The sequence below is a fragment of the Schistocerca americana genome, chromosome 7, assembly GCF_021461395.2.
Source record: "Schistocerca americana isolate TAMUIC-IGC-003095 chromosome 7, iqSchAmer2.1, whole genome shotgun sequence".
Classification (NCBI taxonomy): Eukaryota; Metazoa; Arthropoda; class Insecta; order Orthoptera; family Acrididae; genus Schistocerca; species Schistocerca americana.
In genome coordinates, this window is record NC_060125.1 from 224,103,925 (window position 1) to 224,120,020 (window position 16,096).

At 43.8% G+C, this 16,096-nt stretch overlaps 1 protein-coding gene across 1 annotated transcript in view; it reads left to right on the forward strand.

Moving 5' to 3' along the window:
• Positions 1 to 16,096, forward strand: part of LOC124622852 (lutropin-choriogonadotropic hormone receptor-like) — a 315,610-nt gene that overhangs the window by 30,439 nt on the left and 269,075 nt on the right. The window contains exon 5 of the mRNA XM_047148644.1: positions 7,068 to 7,208. Coding sequence (XP_047004600.1) covers positions 7,068 to 7,208 — 141 coding nt within the window. The remainder of the gene's footprint in view (positions 1 to 7,067; positions 7,209 to 16,096) is intronic.

Sequence of the window (16,096 nt, forward strand, 5' to 3'; positions counted from 1 at the left end):
AGCATTGACGAAATACCGAGCGAGGTGGTGCAGTGGTCAGACACTGGACTCGCACTCGGGAGGACGACGGTTCAATCCCGCGTCCGGCCATCCTGGTTTAGGTTTTCCGTGATTTCCCTAAATCAATCCAGGCAAATGCCAGGATGGTTCCTTTGAAAGGGCACGGCCGACTTCCTTCCCCTTCCTTACCTAATCCAATGAGACTGATGACCTCGCTGTCTGGTCTCCTTCCCCAAACAACCCAACCAATTGATGAAATCGTCGTAATAGCTGTCCGTACTGCAAGCAGCGTAATCGCATAATAAGAACAACCGAATTAGCCATGATATTCTATCGCGAAGCATCCTAACTAAAACCGACTGGCTCCGCACAAAGGTGCTTCCAAGTTCGTGTAAGCCAGCTCATGTATAATAAAATGACGGCATCTCCCACACTACTGCAACCGAATGGCACTCGAAGAGCGTCTCTCCATGGTTTTGTAAATTCGGATGTAGCACACCAGTCTTCCATCTCCGAGTGAAAAAGTTTCATATAGCCAACTTCACGGAGGGTGGCAGTGAAGACGGCTCCTGCTGCTTCCATCACGACAGCTGCCGTTAGAGGTGTGGGGGTTCACGTCTACAGAAAAGTTTCAGAAATATGCGGTAGCCAGTATCCCTATAACAGCACATACGTTTAGATGGCATACCTAGCTAAGTGTATAGGACCCTGAAGATGGTGCCCATGAGGCACTGAAACAGGTAGTCAAATAACTCATAAAATTACGGCTGCAGGTATTTATTTTCTTCAAGTTGTGGCGTATAAGTTGGGCGACCCGTGTAGCGCCAGGTCAATGAGCGTGGAAGCAACCAGTCCCTAGACAAAGGCATACCTGCTGCGAAATCAGTACGTAACGGCCTCAACTTTACTGACTTTTGCCATCTTGTGGTTTTTCTCTTGTAGCTGATCAGTGGACATGCAAAATGATCCACGCCACTACACGATGATCCTTCTGTTAGGCAATACATCGAGTGGAGAAATCGATACTTAGGGCTAGATTGCCCAATTAATTTTATCGACTTTTTAATTTATCAAGCGGTACACCTGTTATTATGACCGCTGAAATCATGATTGTGATATTGTGTACTAAAACTCACTTTCTTTATGTGGGATTGTACTGAATTGCTGCTGCCGCTCCTCCACACAGGTCTCGGACAACTCACATTGTTACTAAAGGCCGCTCCAGTTGCTGATACGTACTTTTAAGTCTACGACCGTTTCGGCTTTCATATACAGGCCATTTTCAAGTGCATGTGAAAACTATACTGTTCCAGAACATCGTCAAAACAGCGTTCCTTCACAACAGCAAAATTTGCTGATCGACTTGAAATTGGCATGTGTGTGAAAGCTGAAACCGGTCGTGGGCTCAAATAAAGTATACAGGGTGACTTTTTTTGTTACAGAGACTGCGGTCTAATACGCGCTGTACCATGCAGCCACAGTTCCAGTATACATGGTTGCACCCCTAGAGGGCGGTACTTTTCTTCATGCGTCATGCTCTAGTGCCCTCTCCTACCATAGCAATGAGTAATGTTGTGTCCGATCACTTCTCTTACTGACTCATCTTGCAGTGGACGTGATGCAGTGTTGTACAAAATCGAGAGTTTGCCGACGTGGAGTTTACTTACGGAAAGGGAAATGGAACGGGTGGCGAGCAGCGGGCCGTAAGGTTATGTCAGGGGTGAGGGGGGCATCACCGCATACAACAACCACAGCATTCAATGTTTGTAACAATGTTTCGCCCTTTGTCTCAGACGCGGTCGTTTCAGAAAGCACGAAATCATAAAGGACGTACGCGAAACGTTCGGACACCAGACTTGGAGGAAACACTGTAGAAGGCGACTGCCGTGTCAGTACCAATCAGTTGGCCTGGAAGTACAGGATAAGCCAGACGATTGTGTGGAACATTCTCCATGACAGTTGTCGCTACCCTCATCACTTACAGCGTGTACAGGGCTTACTAGCGACAGGCTTTGCACATTGGAAGCAGTTTTGTCACTGGTTTCTTCAACAGACAACCACAATTTCGGGATTTGTCTCGTCCTTCCCATTCACGGATAAGGCCACCTTTACACAGAGTACTATCTTCAACTTTCATAACAATTACCTGTGGGATATTGAGCAGAACCCCCATGGTATGGTGGCAGCGAATCATCAATATCGGTGCAGCTGGGCTGGGATAATAGGCTACCGTATTTTGGGACCAGTCTTCCTTCCACGTCGCCTAACAGGCCGGAACTGTCCAAAAAAATTATTCAAATGTGTGTGAAATCTTATGGGACTTAACTGCGAAGGTCATCAGTCCCTAAGCTTACACACTACCTAACCTAAATTATCCTAAGGACAAACACACACACCCATGCCCGAGGGAGGACTCGAACCTCCGACGGGATCAGCCGCTCAGTCCATCAGGCCGGAACTATCAGCATTTTTTCCGGGTGACTTTGCCTCCCCTCCAGGAAGAAGTGACATTCACGATTCGTAGGGTTATGTGGCTGCTACACAATGGCGCTCACGCGCATGTGTTGAATCACATGGAACCCATTTTCAAAACATACTGTAATTGTAGCTGCATGGTAGAGCGCGTAATAGACCGCATTCTCTGTAACAATGTATGACTGAATAAATGGTCTCTATTACAGAAACCGTGCATTTCCAGACATAAGTTCATTACACCTTTTACGTTCCGTAGCCGCGCGGGATAGCCGCGCGGTCTTGAGCGTCTTGTCAGGGTTCACGCGGCTCCCCCTGTCGGAGGTTCGAGTCTTCCCTCGGGCATGGGTGTGTGTGTCGTCCTTGGCATAAGTTAAACTAACTAACAGTTTAAGTAGTGTGTAAGCTTAGCGACCGATGACCTCAGCAGTTTGGTCCCATAAGGCCTTACCACAAATTTACAAAAAATTGTGTTTCGTTTCGCCTCATCGATCTATTTCAAGAGTTTGTACACAGTGGAAAAAATCACCCTGTATGTTAGCAACTAGAGCGGCATTTTGTAACACTGTGCAGTCTTGAACCTATTCTTAGCTTAGCAAAGGGTGATCAGAACTATCTGTGGTATCAGTTTACCAGGTCCGTACAGTCCCTTTTTAAGTCTCTCACAATTCTAATATATTTCTATATATGCTCCCCCCCCCCTGGAATTTGTTGTTGGTAATATGGGCTCATTCTGAAGGACCTATACCATTTAATAAATGAACAGTTGACAGAAAAAGTATGTTCATTGAATAATTCTACTTTCACCATTATATTGACAAGTGAACACTTTCCTGACAGCCAGTATTTCTACAGGTATCCATTAAAATTGTAGGGCTATTGTGATAAACCCTATATTTTCATATCCAAGTTTCATATCTAAGATGTGGCTTGTGTTATTCTGTACATGAGTTCTTTGCTTCGGTATAGAATATTTCACTGTAATTTGTTATTTATTTGCATGTACAAGAGAAACTCTTTTATGTAAATCCAACATTCTGTTGGTAAAAGCACAAGCAACTCAAATTTGATTTTTTTCAATTCAGATTTTGTCACATTTGCGGGAAATTTCTTGGTGATGACTATTTTCGAACGTTACAGTATTATTGAACACAAATAATGCAAAATATTATAGAAATTTTCAGTACACAGTGTGCATAACTTGTAGTTGTGCAAATATCGAATAAGACGTACCTGCATCTCAGTATAAGCTAGTTTCTTGAATTTATACATTTCTATATTATAATCGAACCGCATTTATCATCCTGATTTGTTTTATGAAGATTTCTTGAAAGCATATTATTCGAATTACGCTCTAACAAACACGAACTGCAGATATGTCTTACTGGATATTAGCATTGCTGCTGTCTGAGAAAACAGTATACTAAAATTGTTATAATATTTTGTATTCTTCGTCTTTAATTATATTGTAAGTTCTGTAGGCAGTGGTTCCAGAATTAACATTAACATTCCAAACTAATCACCACCAAGAAATTGTACACAACTGTGACGAAACTCTGAATAAATAAGAAAGTTTTTTTATTTTATTTTGTTTCTCGTAATTACTTTTCTTGGTTTTCATCTGCATTTTCTAAATTATGTAGAAAATGTTCCATGAGATAATACGTTCAGCTTGGCTAGTCGCATGAGATGATGGAAACAAATGACAGTTTTTTAAAAAAAGTACTTGGAACATCCTTTGGAAAATGAGTGTCATGCGAATCAACAAGACTGAACAACTATCCGTATTGCCCAACTTACGACACTTTGTTGCACCACAACAATATACTCATTATATACTGGTAATAACTGAAAGTGTTACAGCTTGAAGTAGCAGTTCGATTTTTACCAAACTTTGTGATGAAGTTCTGTTCATAAAGATTTCTGGCTGGAGGCTGGCGTGGAAGTATACGTCTTCCTATTGCGTTTTCGACACGTTCTATGAGTGACAAACCGTGGAAGTGGATACGTCTGTCAAAGATGAGGGTATTCCTCAAGGCATTTGTGGTGCTAATGCAGTATGGGGCGTTGCATTACTTTGTTAGAATATGCCATTTGTCACCCTAATAATTGGGTATGAGAAGAGGGTTTCCATTATTGCCACATTCAAATATTCAGCCTCGGTTCAACAACCACAAAATGAATCCTATTGTACATCCCAACAGCTCCTCACACCATGCGTGCAACATAGTGAAGCAGGTGTCTCAAGAATAGTTGTGATCTTTCACCAGGGCGTCTAGGGATACGTTGACGTCAATCTCACTGCCACGAATGGAAGCGAGACTCATTACTCAACAACGGAGAAAGCCACTCGTTCTCTGCCTGGACGCCATACAAATTTCTGTTGGCAGTAGTATGATGTCAGGAGTAAAAGAAACTGTAGATGTCTAGATCTCATCCCAGCTTATAGTAATCTATTCCTGGCAGTATGACGTCAGCGGCAAACGAGTCGTGGAAACTCGAGATCTCAAACCAGCTTCCAGTAATCTGTTCGCGACAGTATATGGTCACACTGCCTATCACGATACCATTGCATGTAGCATGTCTGCGAGACTTGAGACTTCTCCGAGCAATATCGGTGCTTTAAAAGCGAATGGCGGATAAAAGGCGTGTTCCGGACTGGGACTCGAACCCAGGACCTTTTCTTTGAAGCACGACTCATAACCCGCCCTCGTAGCTTTATTTCGTCCAGAACCTCGTCTGCTACCTTCCAGACTTCACAGGAGTTCTCGTGTGCATATCTTGCGGGACTAGCACTTCTGGAAGAAAAGATATTGAGGAGACCTGGCCCAGTAACAGTGTATGGGATTGCTTCCAGAACAAATTTTCAATCTGTAACGGAGTATGGGCGGATCTGGTTCTTCTTGATATACCAAAACTCTATGCCGGGCTGGGACTGCGATCTTTGCCTTTCGCAGCCAAGTGCTCTACTGACTGAGCTACCCAAGCATGGCTCACAACACGCCTTCGCAGATCCACTTCCACTGGTACCTCCTGAGCTTTGAATCCCAGTCCAGAACACAATGTTTAGTCTCCAAGGAAGATTAAAATCGGTGTACACTCTGCTGGAGGGTGAAAGTTCATTGTAGAAACAATAGCGGTCGCCCATTTAGTAAGCGTGGAGACTGATGAAATGGCTACAAATGCAGGAGGCCGACCTGAGAAGCTGGTGAGGGTAGCAGTCATACGCCCGATAGCGTCAGTTAAACAATGTCGTCTGGTAATATATTTAGTATTCGTTATTTCATAGGACTGATTTTCTTCTCTGGCGCGGCAGAAAGCGTGCTGAATCGCATACTGGAGTGTGTCATGGAACGAGGATGCAGCACGCTGGTGTTGAGCAATCAGCACCCAACAGTGATGTCGTCCTGGTAGCAGGTCAGGAGCCCACAGGCGCGAACGTACCATGGCTCACCAGGAATTCGTGCAGCCCGACTCAGCGCTCTCGAAGAAAGACGTGCACTTAGGCATGTGCCGTCAACATACCATGTGTTATGAAGGCAGGAACCCAGAACCCAGATCAGCGACACAGTGTACAGCCAGGGAGATGGTACTACGTACAACCACGGAGGCGGTACTCAAGTACCAGTGGAAGGCCCTAGCTTATCCAAATCTGTCAGTTATAGAGGTGACCAAACAACAGTGGCAGCTTTCAGTGACGAAGTTCCATCGCAGTCGTCTGGCTTCTGTCCTTTTAGACATCGGAATCAGACGGGATGACCATTATCTGAAGGTCGCAGTGGACTTGTCCCGACCGTGGTGCCTCACTTATTATCAGTTCCCCTTGCCTTCACACTTTCCGTCAGTGCTAAGCCGCTGTAGAGCGGCTGAGATCAGATTTTATATGTTACGACTGCATACTGCAAGGCTCGCTGGTATTGGGTGCTGCAATACTGCCCCGTTTGCACTCCTTGTTTATTGCTCGGCTTGGTGTGGCAACTTGTTACGAGCAGGGCCTTGCTTTCTGCAAGGTTGTCTGCTCCAGATACCGATTGTATCATACAGTATGAGCTGGACCTGATTACCTACCGTCTGCGCCAAATAATAAGTTTTTAAGATTTATGAGAGCTCCCGGGAATTGGATCTGCTGTGCAACAAAACATTACCCTAGGATACGGCTAAGCCATTTCTCTGCAATATCCTTTCTTCCAGGAGCGCTAGTCCAGAAAGATATGCAGGAGCACTTCTGTGAAGCTTGGAAGCTAGGAGAAGAGGTAATGGTTGAAGTAGATCTGTGAAAGTGGGTCGTGAGTCGCACTTAGAAAGCTTAGTCGCTAGAGCATTTACTCATTAAGGGCAGACGTCCCAGGTTCGACTTTCAATACGAAACACAGTTTTAATCTTGTTGCAAAATGTTTCAGATCAGCACACGCTCTGCTGGAGAGTGAAATTTCGCTCTGCAGTCTGTACTTTACATTATTATGACTGTCTGGTAACTCTGAGAATAACATCTACCATATTTCACGTTATCTCTGTATAAATTCGCGTGCTACTCATTATGTGGTACGCGTCACCTGTCAGAGTTGATAATATATCCCCTTGTCTGTTTGTGCCAGCATCCTGTCCGACGCGCGGGAGCTGACGGAGTTCCCCAACCTGGAGGGCACGGCGGCGCTGGAGATCCTGCGGCTGGACAGGGCTGGACTCCAGGAGGTGCCTTCCTCACTCTGTTCTGTCTGTCCCAGGCTCCGCAGTCTGTGAGTACCTCAGCACTTCTCCTCTTAATACGATCTCTGTTCTTAGAGGATGTCCCAAAGTTTAAGAGCCAATATTATATAGACGCTAGATGACCGTGAACTGGACATTTTCAGATAATCAAAAAAAAAATGATTCATTAGACTAAAACATTTATTTAATTACTTAACAAATATATTCGCCAAACAGCCGTGGAAATTGAGAAGTTATTTTATTTTATTTTCGCTGCCAGTTTCGGCAAGTCAATGTGCCGTCTTCAAAAATTATCGATATTGCCATACTGGGACCATCTGTTTCTAAATGTCGTGAACCCAAGTGCTGCCTCTGGATCACGGGGCCCCGAATTCGATTCCTAGATGGGTCTGGGATTTTCTCCGGTCGGGAACTGGTTGTTTGCGTAGTCCTCACCATTTCATCATCATCCGGGAAAATCGCGAGACTGGACTGTGTGACGATTGGGACCACGTCGTTGAACGCCTCACAAACCAAAATCATCAATTGCCATCATCTACCAGTCGTATATATTGAAATTACTTTCGTTCCCGGCCTCACTTCCAGCTAGCTTGTTTGGCTATGAGTCGTACTTTGCCGAAATCTGGAACTTGTCGCACTTCTCCTGATGTTCCCCTACCACAGGTGTCACAGTCCCTTTAAATGTGTGCGGCTTTCGTGTTCTTTAATCTGATGTTTTTAATGTCCTCCCAGTTTCGATTGCAGGGCAAATACACTTTGCTACAGCAGCACGTCACTTCATAGACTATAGCAGTGCAGAAGTTATTAGGTGCGTCTGATTGCGTCGGAAGAAGTATTTCATTTCTCCTGACTGAAAAATGTGGTTTTTCTATAATTTTCCGGAAGACTTTTGCTTCTGCGTTCAGCGTTCAGCTAACACAGGACACTAGAAAATCACGAACAAGATCTCAAATAGAGGAGTTGAAACGTCATGAAATCTGAAGAGAAACGTGACGCGGCCTGAGAGCACAGAAGATTTTACCTTTAATGGCAGCTGCCCCAAAAGCCTGAGACGTTAAGACTACTAAAGGCTATTTCTGAGATGTCAAAGCTAAAGTATTCAAAACAGTTCGAGGATCAGAAGTATCTCACAACATATCATATGATAAATTCTGCGTAAAATGACGTCAGAGACAGTACATCACATTGGAACGTAGTCATATCTACAACAGAAGCATGGGAGTACAAATTTTCGCCCATTAAACTTCTTCAGAAGCGGTCCAAAGAGCCCTCATTACTAACCTTTGCAACCGTGTGTGACTATCGGTGACGCAAGCGGCGCTTCACACTAGTTTCGCACAGATTAACTCATATCGTTTTTGAGTGGCATTTTACAAGTCCTAAAGATGAGGTAACACTAGTGCTGGAAGAACGACGGGGATTTCCGGATATTTTCCTGTCGCCGGCCGCGGTGGTCTAGCGGTTCTAGGCGCTCAGTCCGGAACCGCGCGACTGCTACGGTCGCAGGTTCGAATCTTGCCTCGGGCATGGATGTGTGTGATGTCCTTAGGTTAGTTAGGTTTAAGTAGTTCCAAGTTCTAGGGGACTGATGACCACAGATGTTAAGTCCCATAGTGCTCAGAGCCATTTGAACCATTTTTTATTTTCCTGTCAGGCATACACAAAACAGGGAATACAAGTCATACCATCAATTTTCAGAATGTGATCCACAAACTAAGATCAGTTATCCACAGACTAGGAGATTTGCCAGTGGCGCCGGAAAAGTACCGTGGAAAAGTGGGTAGGAAAATCTTCACATGTGGTATTTGCTGTGTTGCGACACTTCCTCGCTTGTTTCATTATTGAAACATCATGGATTTTGCGATATACCATGGGATTTTCCTGACTAGCCGAAATTGTTTGCAGAGTAACCATGGGTCTATGGAATCCCACATTATGGGTGCCCAAATTATCACCCAACTCCCACTATGTTTCACTCTTCGAACATAAACTCGACCAGATGTCTGAAACAATGTGAAACAAGACTCGTCCGACCAAATATGTTTCTTCCTTTGCTCCATAGTTCAGGTTTAATGGCTTAGGTACCACAGTTTTCTTGTTACAGGCATTGCCATCACTGATGTATGATTTTGAAATTCCAGCTCGCCTTGAAACTCCCAGCTCGAGGAACACCCTTTGTGTTGTTTTGGTGCTGACAGGGTTCACAATGTGACATTCTGTTCAGCAGTGGCAATTGCGGCTCTCGTCCTCTTATTTTTCGTAACAATCCTTTTCAGTGACTGCCTGTCATGATCATTCAATACACGATATCGCCTGCGTTGTGACTTAGCGGATGATGTCTTTCCGCTTTCCCTGCATGTGTTATAGATCTTCAGCACGGTTCTGGAAACACCAGATGATTCGGATCCCTTGCTAACGGAATCACCAACAGTTTTCCCACGTTCGAATGCATAGCTTTGACATAGTGCACTCGCAACTATACAGAACACTTTCGTGACCAAGACTGACACCTGCAATGTGTTCATGACTTTCCGCAGCTGCCGACTGCCCTCACATACAGGAGCACAACCTGCAGGCTTGGCTAGCGTCTGGAATTACACTACTGGCCATTAAAATTGCTACACCAAGAAGAAATGCAGATGATAAACGGGTATTCATTGGACAAATATATTATACTAGAACTGACATGTGATTACATTTTCACGCAATTTGGGTGCATAGATCCTGCGAAATCAGTACACAGAACAACCACCACTGGCCGTAACCGCAGCCATGGTCTCCGAGCTGATAGTCCATGCTGCTGCAAACGTCGTCCAACTGTTCGTGCAGATGGTTGTTGTCTTACAAACGTCCCCATCTGTTGACCCAGGGATCGAGACGTGGCTGAACGATCCGTTACAGCCATGCGGATAAGACGCCTGTCATCTCGACTGCTAGTGATACGAGGCCGTTGGGATCCAGCACGGCGTTCCGTATTACCCTCTTGAACCCACCGATTCCATATTCTGCTAATAGTCATTGGATCTCGACCAACGCGAGCAACAATGTCGCGATACGAGAAACCGCAATCGTGATAGGCTACAATCCGACCTTTATCAAAGTCGGAAACGTGATGGTACGCATTTCTCCTTACACGAGGCATCACAACATCGTTTCACCAGGCAACGCCGGTCAACTGCTGTTTGTGTATGAGAAATCGGTGCGAAACTTTCCTGATGTCAGCACGTTGTAGGTGTCGCCACCGGCGCCAACCTTGTGTGAATGGTCTGAAAAGCTAATCATTTGCATATCACAGCATCTTCTTCCTGTCATTTAAATTTCGCGTCTGTAGCACGTCATCTTCGTGATGTGGCAATTTTAATGGCCAGTAGTGTATGTTCAACATGCATTTCTCATGGTGTTTCCATATTTTTGTCCAATTCTTGTGTATCTAGAGCATTTGGAATAAGTCTTTTCCAACCACTTAACATAATTTTACAGTAATCTCACCAGCTCTGTCTAACAGTTTGATGATGGCTTTGCGTTTCTGTTATTTACAGAAGTTAAAACTGTTGTATACAGGTATCTGCTCTGAGCCCGCATTATTTGCGATTATTTCGTTGGTTACATCTCCACTCTTCGCATTTGACGTAAACACACAGATCAGATTCTGCTGTTCACACCAACCCCTGAGCAAAAATGGCTGTTCCGATGTACGACTCGATGTCGAGCGTACGTTAAACCTTATTCTTTCTTCCTTCCTTCCTTCTGGTAAATGAGTGTCTACAAGAGACATCTGGTGACACACAGGGTGAGACATTCCTAGTGCATCAAAACCAAATAATTTGTTTATCAAATAAAGAGAAAAACAAAATTATGCTTATTTGGGTATCGGTATTCAGTACTATGCTTGCCGATATGAAATACCACCAAAGGCTCAAAATGACTGGCGTTACTAGTGATACGTAATGAGCGAGCTATGCCCAGCCACTAGTCAAAGTCTCATATTGCCATTGCTGTTATTTACACGTTAACAGAGGCATGAATGCCTCGCCGACTGTCTCTCTCACATGTCGATCTGTGGTAGACATTTATTAGCTGCCATTTAGGTCCCACTTCACTCTTACTTGTTTTCCTCCATTATTTTCTAGTACCTTGACGTTTGCTGTTTTTGCCGTTAGTTCTTCTCCAAATTTTACAATATTTACACCCTTTACCACACTTGAACCTAACTAAAATATGGAATATTCCCAGTCTATCGCCCATTTAACTACTCACTTTATCTTTTATAAAACAATTGGCTCTGAGCACTATGCGACTTAACTTCTGAGGACATCAGTCGCCTAGAACTTAGAACTAATTAAACCTAACTAACCTAAGAACATCACACACATCCATGCCCGAGGCAGGATTCGAACCTGCGACCGTAGCGGTCGCTCGGTTCCAGACTGTAGCACCCAGAACCGCACGGCCTCTCCGGCCGGCTTATAAAACAATTAACAAATAGTTCCTGATTATTTCATTCTTCATTACTGAAATTCTGTCGGCCACTCAGCACACACTTCTTCTATCCTAAGCTTGCTCGCGAGTTCTGATCTGATCACTCGCAAGACAATTTTAGAACCTCTGCTGCCTCAGTGGCAGAAGTCCACTTGCGTAGCCAAAAAAGATAAATACTTACATGAGGGGAGTCTTCACTGAAATAGTGTGTTTTTGTCCAGTCCTAGGAAAAGGGTACATTATTTATTCAGTATTCGATTCTCATGGCTTTATTCACATATACAGTATGAGATATTGTGTTCACGAAAGAATATCGTGAGTAACGCAAAAACTAGAAATGGCACTACACTTCAATTATTTGGGTGGTCGTCAGTCTACTGACTGGTTTGATATGACCGTCCACGAATTCTTCTCCTGTGCCAACCTCTTTATCTCGGAACTCCAGTTGCTCCCAATGCACTCCTTTGTTGGACATATTCAAATTTCTGTCTACCCTATTGTGCTTACTCTTTATAGTAGCTGCCTTAAGTGTTTTATAATTCTTTCCTCGATGTCTTAAGACATATCCTATCATCATGTACCATCTTACTGTCGATGTTTTCCACAGACTCATCTCTTCCACGATTTTGCGGAGAAATTTCTCATCTCAGCAGTACACCTGATTTTCAACATCCTTCTAAAGGACCACATCTCAATAGATACAATTCCAGTTTTCCAGTACTGTGCTCCAAATTTATCTTCCCAGCGATACCTTCCCGAAATTCTTCGTCACAGAGTCAGAGGAAAGCAATGTCATCAGCAAATTTTACTATCGATATTCTTTTATTCTGAATTCTAGTCCCATTCCTAATCTTTTCTTTCATTTCGGTCGTTATCTCCTCGATTCGTAGGCTAAACAAGGGTATCGAACCACGAAAGGTGGTACTAACAAAGAACCTCTTGAGTGCGAGGTCGCAAAAGTCCAAAGATATTTACGGCATTCGACGCCTCACATATTGTCTACCATGCAACCACAATATTGGCTGTTAATGGCAACTGGGAGGCGGGACTGGAGGTATCCAGTGGTGAGCACAGCAAGAGGCTACGGAGCGTAGTTGAACTGATTAGTCAACGAGTAACTCACAACAGTGCTACAGTGCTAATGGTGTTGATACAGAGCAGAGCAGTGGAAACGATAAACAAAGCAAATACTGCATTATATCTACAACAATTGCGGAAGTTGACATTTCAGAAAAGATCCCACGGAATTTTGCAGAGTGAGAAAGAAGAGGCAAAAGAAATATTAGTGTTTCTGCAAGATGAGTCAGTGGAATGTGTGGTGTCGTTTCACTCGACTGTGTGGACAATGTACATGAGGAATACAATGACTGTGATAAGTGCTTAACAAGCGAAAGTGAGATCGATACATGTCTCGAGACATGTAGTTCATCGTCCTTGCCGGACAGGGAACCACAAGTCCCGTCTCCAGTGGAACGTTGTAAAGGACTGCCGTTATCCAAGGAGCGGGTACTAAAGAGTTACGTGTGTGGAAGATCATCTGCAGCATGGTAAAAAAAAATTATGAATAGATTTCGAATAAGTCCGTAGCAATATGACCGCATAGTGCATAAGAAAAACTACGGGTACTCAAGGGAGGAAAAGGCGCATTTGTTACAAAAACCGGTGTTTGCGCGTTTCGAGTATGCTAAATACAACTTACAAGATGCGCGTGACAGTGACCTAGTACTTCATGCACATCAGATTGCGCGCGACATAGATTACAATTATTTCAAGGGAAGGAGTGGACGATTGTGTAACTTCAAACATGCTACAGCACTGGAAGACGTAAGATAAAAAAAGTTCTCACAAAGCGTCAACTTGCCGATGCACAGCAAACTGTGGAGTCAGTCCGAAAATTTGTGAAAGAGATAAACAAACTTATCCCATCGTTCAGTAAGGACTTTGTTTTCAACTCCGGACAATCTAGATTTAAAGAGGAAATGCCTATAAAAAGAACCCTGGAAATTAGAAGTACAGAGATTTGTGTCCAGTCCAATTAACATCAATGCCTTAACGCATCAGTATACAATTTCGTGCTGTGAGAAGTTGGATTGTTCTGCTCTCTACTATTCTTTCTCGTGTGCGTGTTGTTGCAAGGGCAATACGGAATATTTACGTCACAGCAAGTAAGAGTGGGAAAATGGGCGTAATAGAACTACAACTATGGTATGTGCACTGTTTTGACCAATAAATGGTCAAATTAACTTGCTTTTTCTTGATTCCTGATCTGCGTGTAAAAATCATACTCCTTTAGAACAAACTGCCCCTCCAGAAAATTGTGTGACATTGCACTTCACACCACCTGGAACCACTGAACAAATTCAGCCTCTAGATGTTTGTTTTTTCCGTGCCTATAAAACATATTATCACGCTATCTGGAGCTACGCCTTAGAGGACAGCCCGTTTCACGATAAGCTCCACGACAACCCGTTTCGCATCCAGTTGCATGCCATCAGTTCTCATCACCCCTTTACACATGTATGATTCGGTATGTAAGAGTGGATACCTAGCTGAACATCCTGCACGGTTTGTAACTCTCAAGGAGTTCCCCTTCGATCTTGATGGTGCGAACCTTTGTGATCACTGTGGCGCATCATATTTCATTCGGTGTTCATTGTGCATGTTAATGGTTCGTTTTGGACATTTCTTGAATATTGACTATGTCCTTTTTGTAAATTGTGATACATACATCCCAAAGAATGTTGATCTCTCCACCTCCCAGACGTTCATCTTCTGTCAGCTCCCTGATGCACATGGTGAGTCATTAGCAGCTAGTATTTTTCCTGTCGTAATTGTTAAAACTACATAACAAATGAGCCTTATTAAAGACTGAACTTGCGACCTCGCACTCAAGGGATTCCTTATAAGAACTTTCTGCCCTCCACTGCTTGGCGCACGTTGGGGACGCTTAATGGCGTTCCCAAGCGCAGATTGTGCCGATTAATCGGTATTGAGCACCTAGACCGAGCGAGAAGCTTGTTACAGACTGCAGCAGGTTAATGGATTAGTGAGCATATCACAGCAAAAGCAGTTGTAGAACGTTGCGCATTTGAAATCGACTGCTGTTCTTTCTATGTTCTGTGCAGTACGCTGCAAAACGTCCACCAGGAAGACGCTCGTAGTTGAAAATGCACCTTAATTATGCTCAGTTTCAACTCACTGTCATCTCATATGTTTTTTGATAGTAGCAAACCCACCAAGTTTTCATGATAACAGTAAAACGCATACGATTGTTGCTGTTGTTGTTGATGTTGTTATTGTTGCTGTGGTGGTGGTGGTAGTGGTGGGTGCGGTGGTGGTGGTGGTAGTCTTCAGCCAGAAAACCAGTGGGGACCAATGACCCCAGCAGTTTCGTTCCATAGGAACTTACCACCCGAAGACTGGTTTGATACATCACTCAGCGCTTGCCTATACTGTACAAGTCTCTTCGTTACTGCATGCCTACATTAATCTGCTTGCATGTCAACGTACTTAGAGTGTTCATGCCTTGGTCTCTCTCTATAATTTCCATTGTCAAATTGACAATCCCTTGATGCTTCAGATTATGTCCTATCACCAGTCTTTTCTTTTAATCATGTTGTGCCACAAACTTCTTTATTTCACATTTCAGTTCAGTACTGCCTTATTAATTATTCAATCTACCCATCTACTCTCCAGCATTCTTTTGCTGTAGCGCCACATTTCAAAAGATTTGATTCTCTTCTTGCCCCAGCTGCTTATCGTCCACGTTTCACAAATACTTTAAAGCTAAAATTTATAATCGATGTTAACATGTCTCTCTTTTTCAGAAATTCATTTCGTGCTACTGCCAATCAGCATGTGACAGTCTATCCTTTATATCAGGTTCGTGCGTAAGTTCAAAGCGTTTTCGTTTTGCGTGTTGGTATTCCGGTTGCTGTGGGTTTATTCATCGATAGTCGTTCTTTATTTGTAGCATTGTTGCTATTTGAGTTAATATTTTCTCAGTTTGAGATAGTGACTGGAGCTGTGGACGCTATAAAATGGAGTGCATTTCTGACATATTCTTCTGTTTGAGTTCAGTAGATGGGTGACAGCAGCGGAGGCAGTCGGAAACATTTGCCCCATGAACGGGGATGAAGCCATTGGACAGGGCACGACAAAGGTAGACCGTTTTGACATTAGTGGCTCTCCAAGTTCAGGAAGACATTCAGGATTTGATGAAGATCGTTTAAACGCATTAATCCACAATGATCCACGTCAGTGTACACGAGAAGTGACAAAGTGACGAACTATGATCATTCCACCAACTTGCGGCATTTGCAAGCAATGGGGAAGGTTCAAAAAGCGGGTGTGTGGGACCACATGCTCTAAGCCAAAATCATAAACTTCAGGGGGTGGCCATATGTGCATTCCTGATTGCTCGTCGCCAACTGGCTCT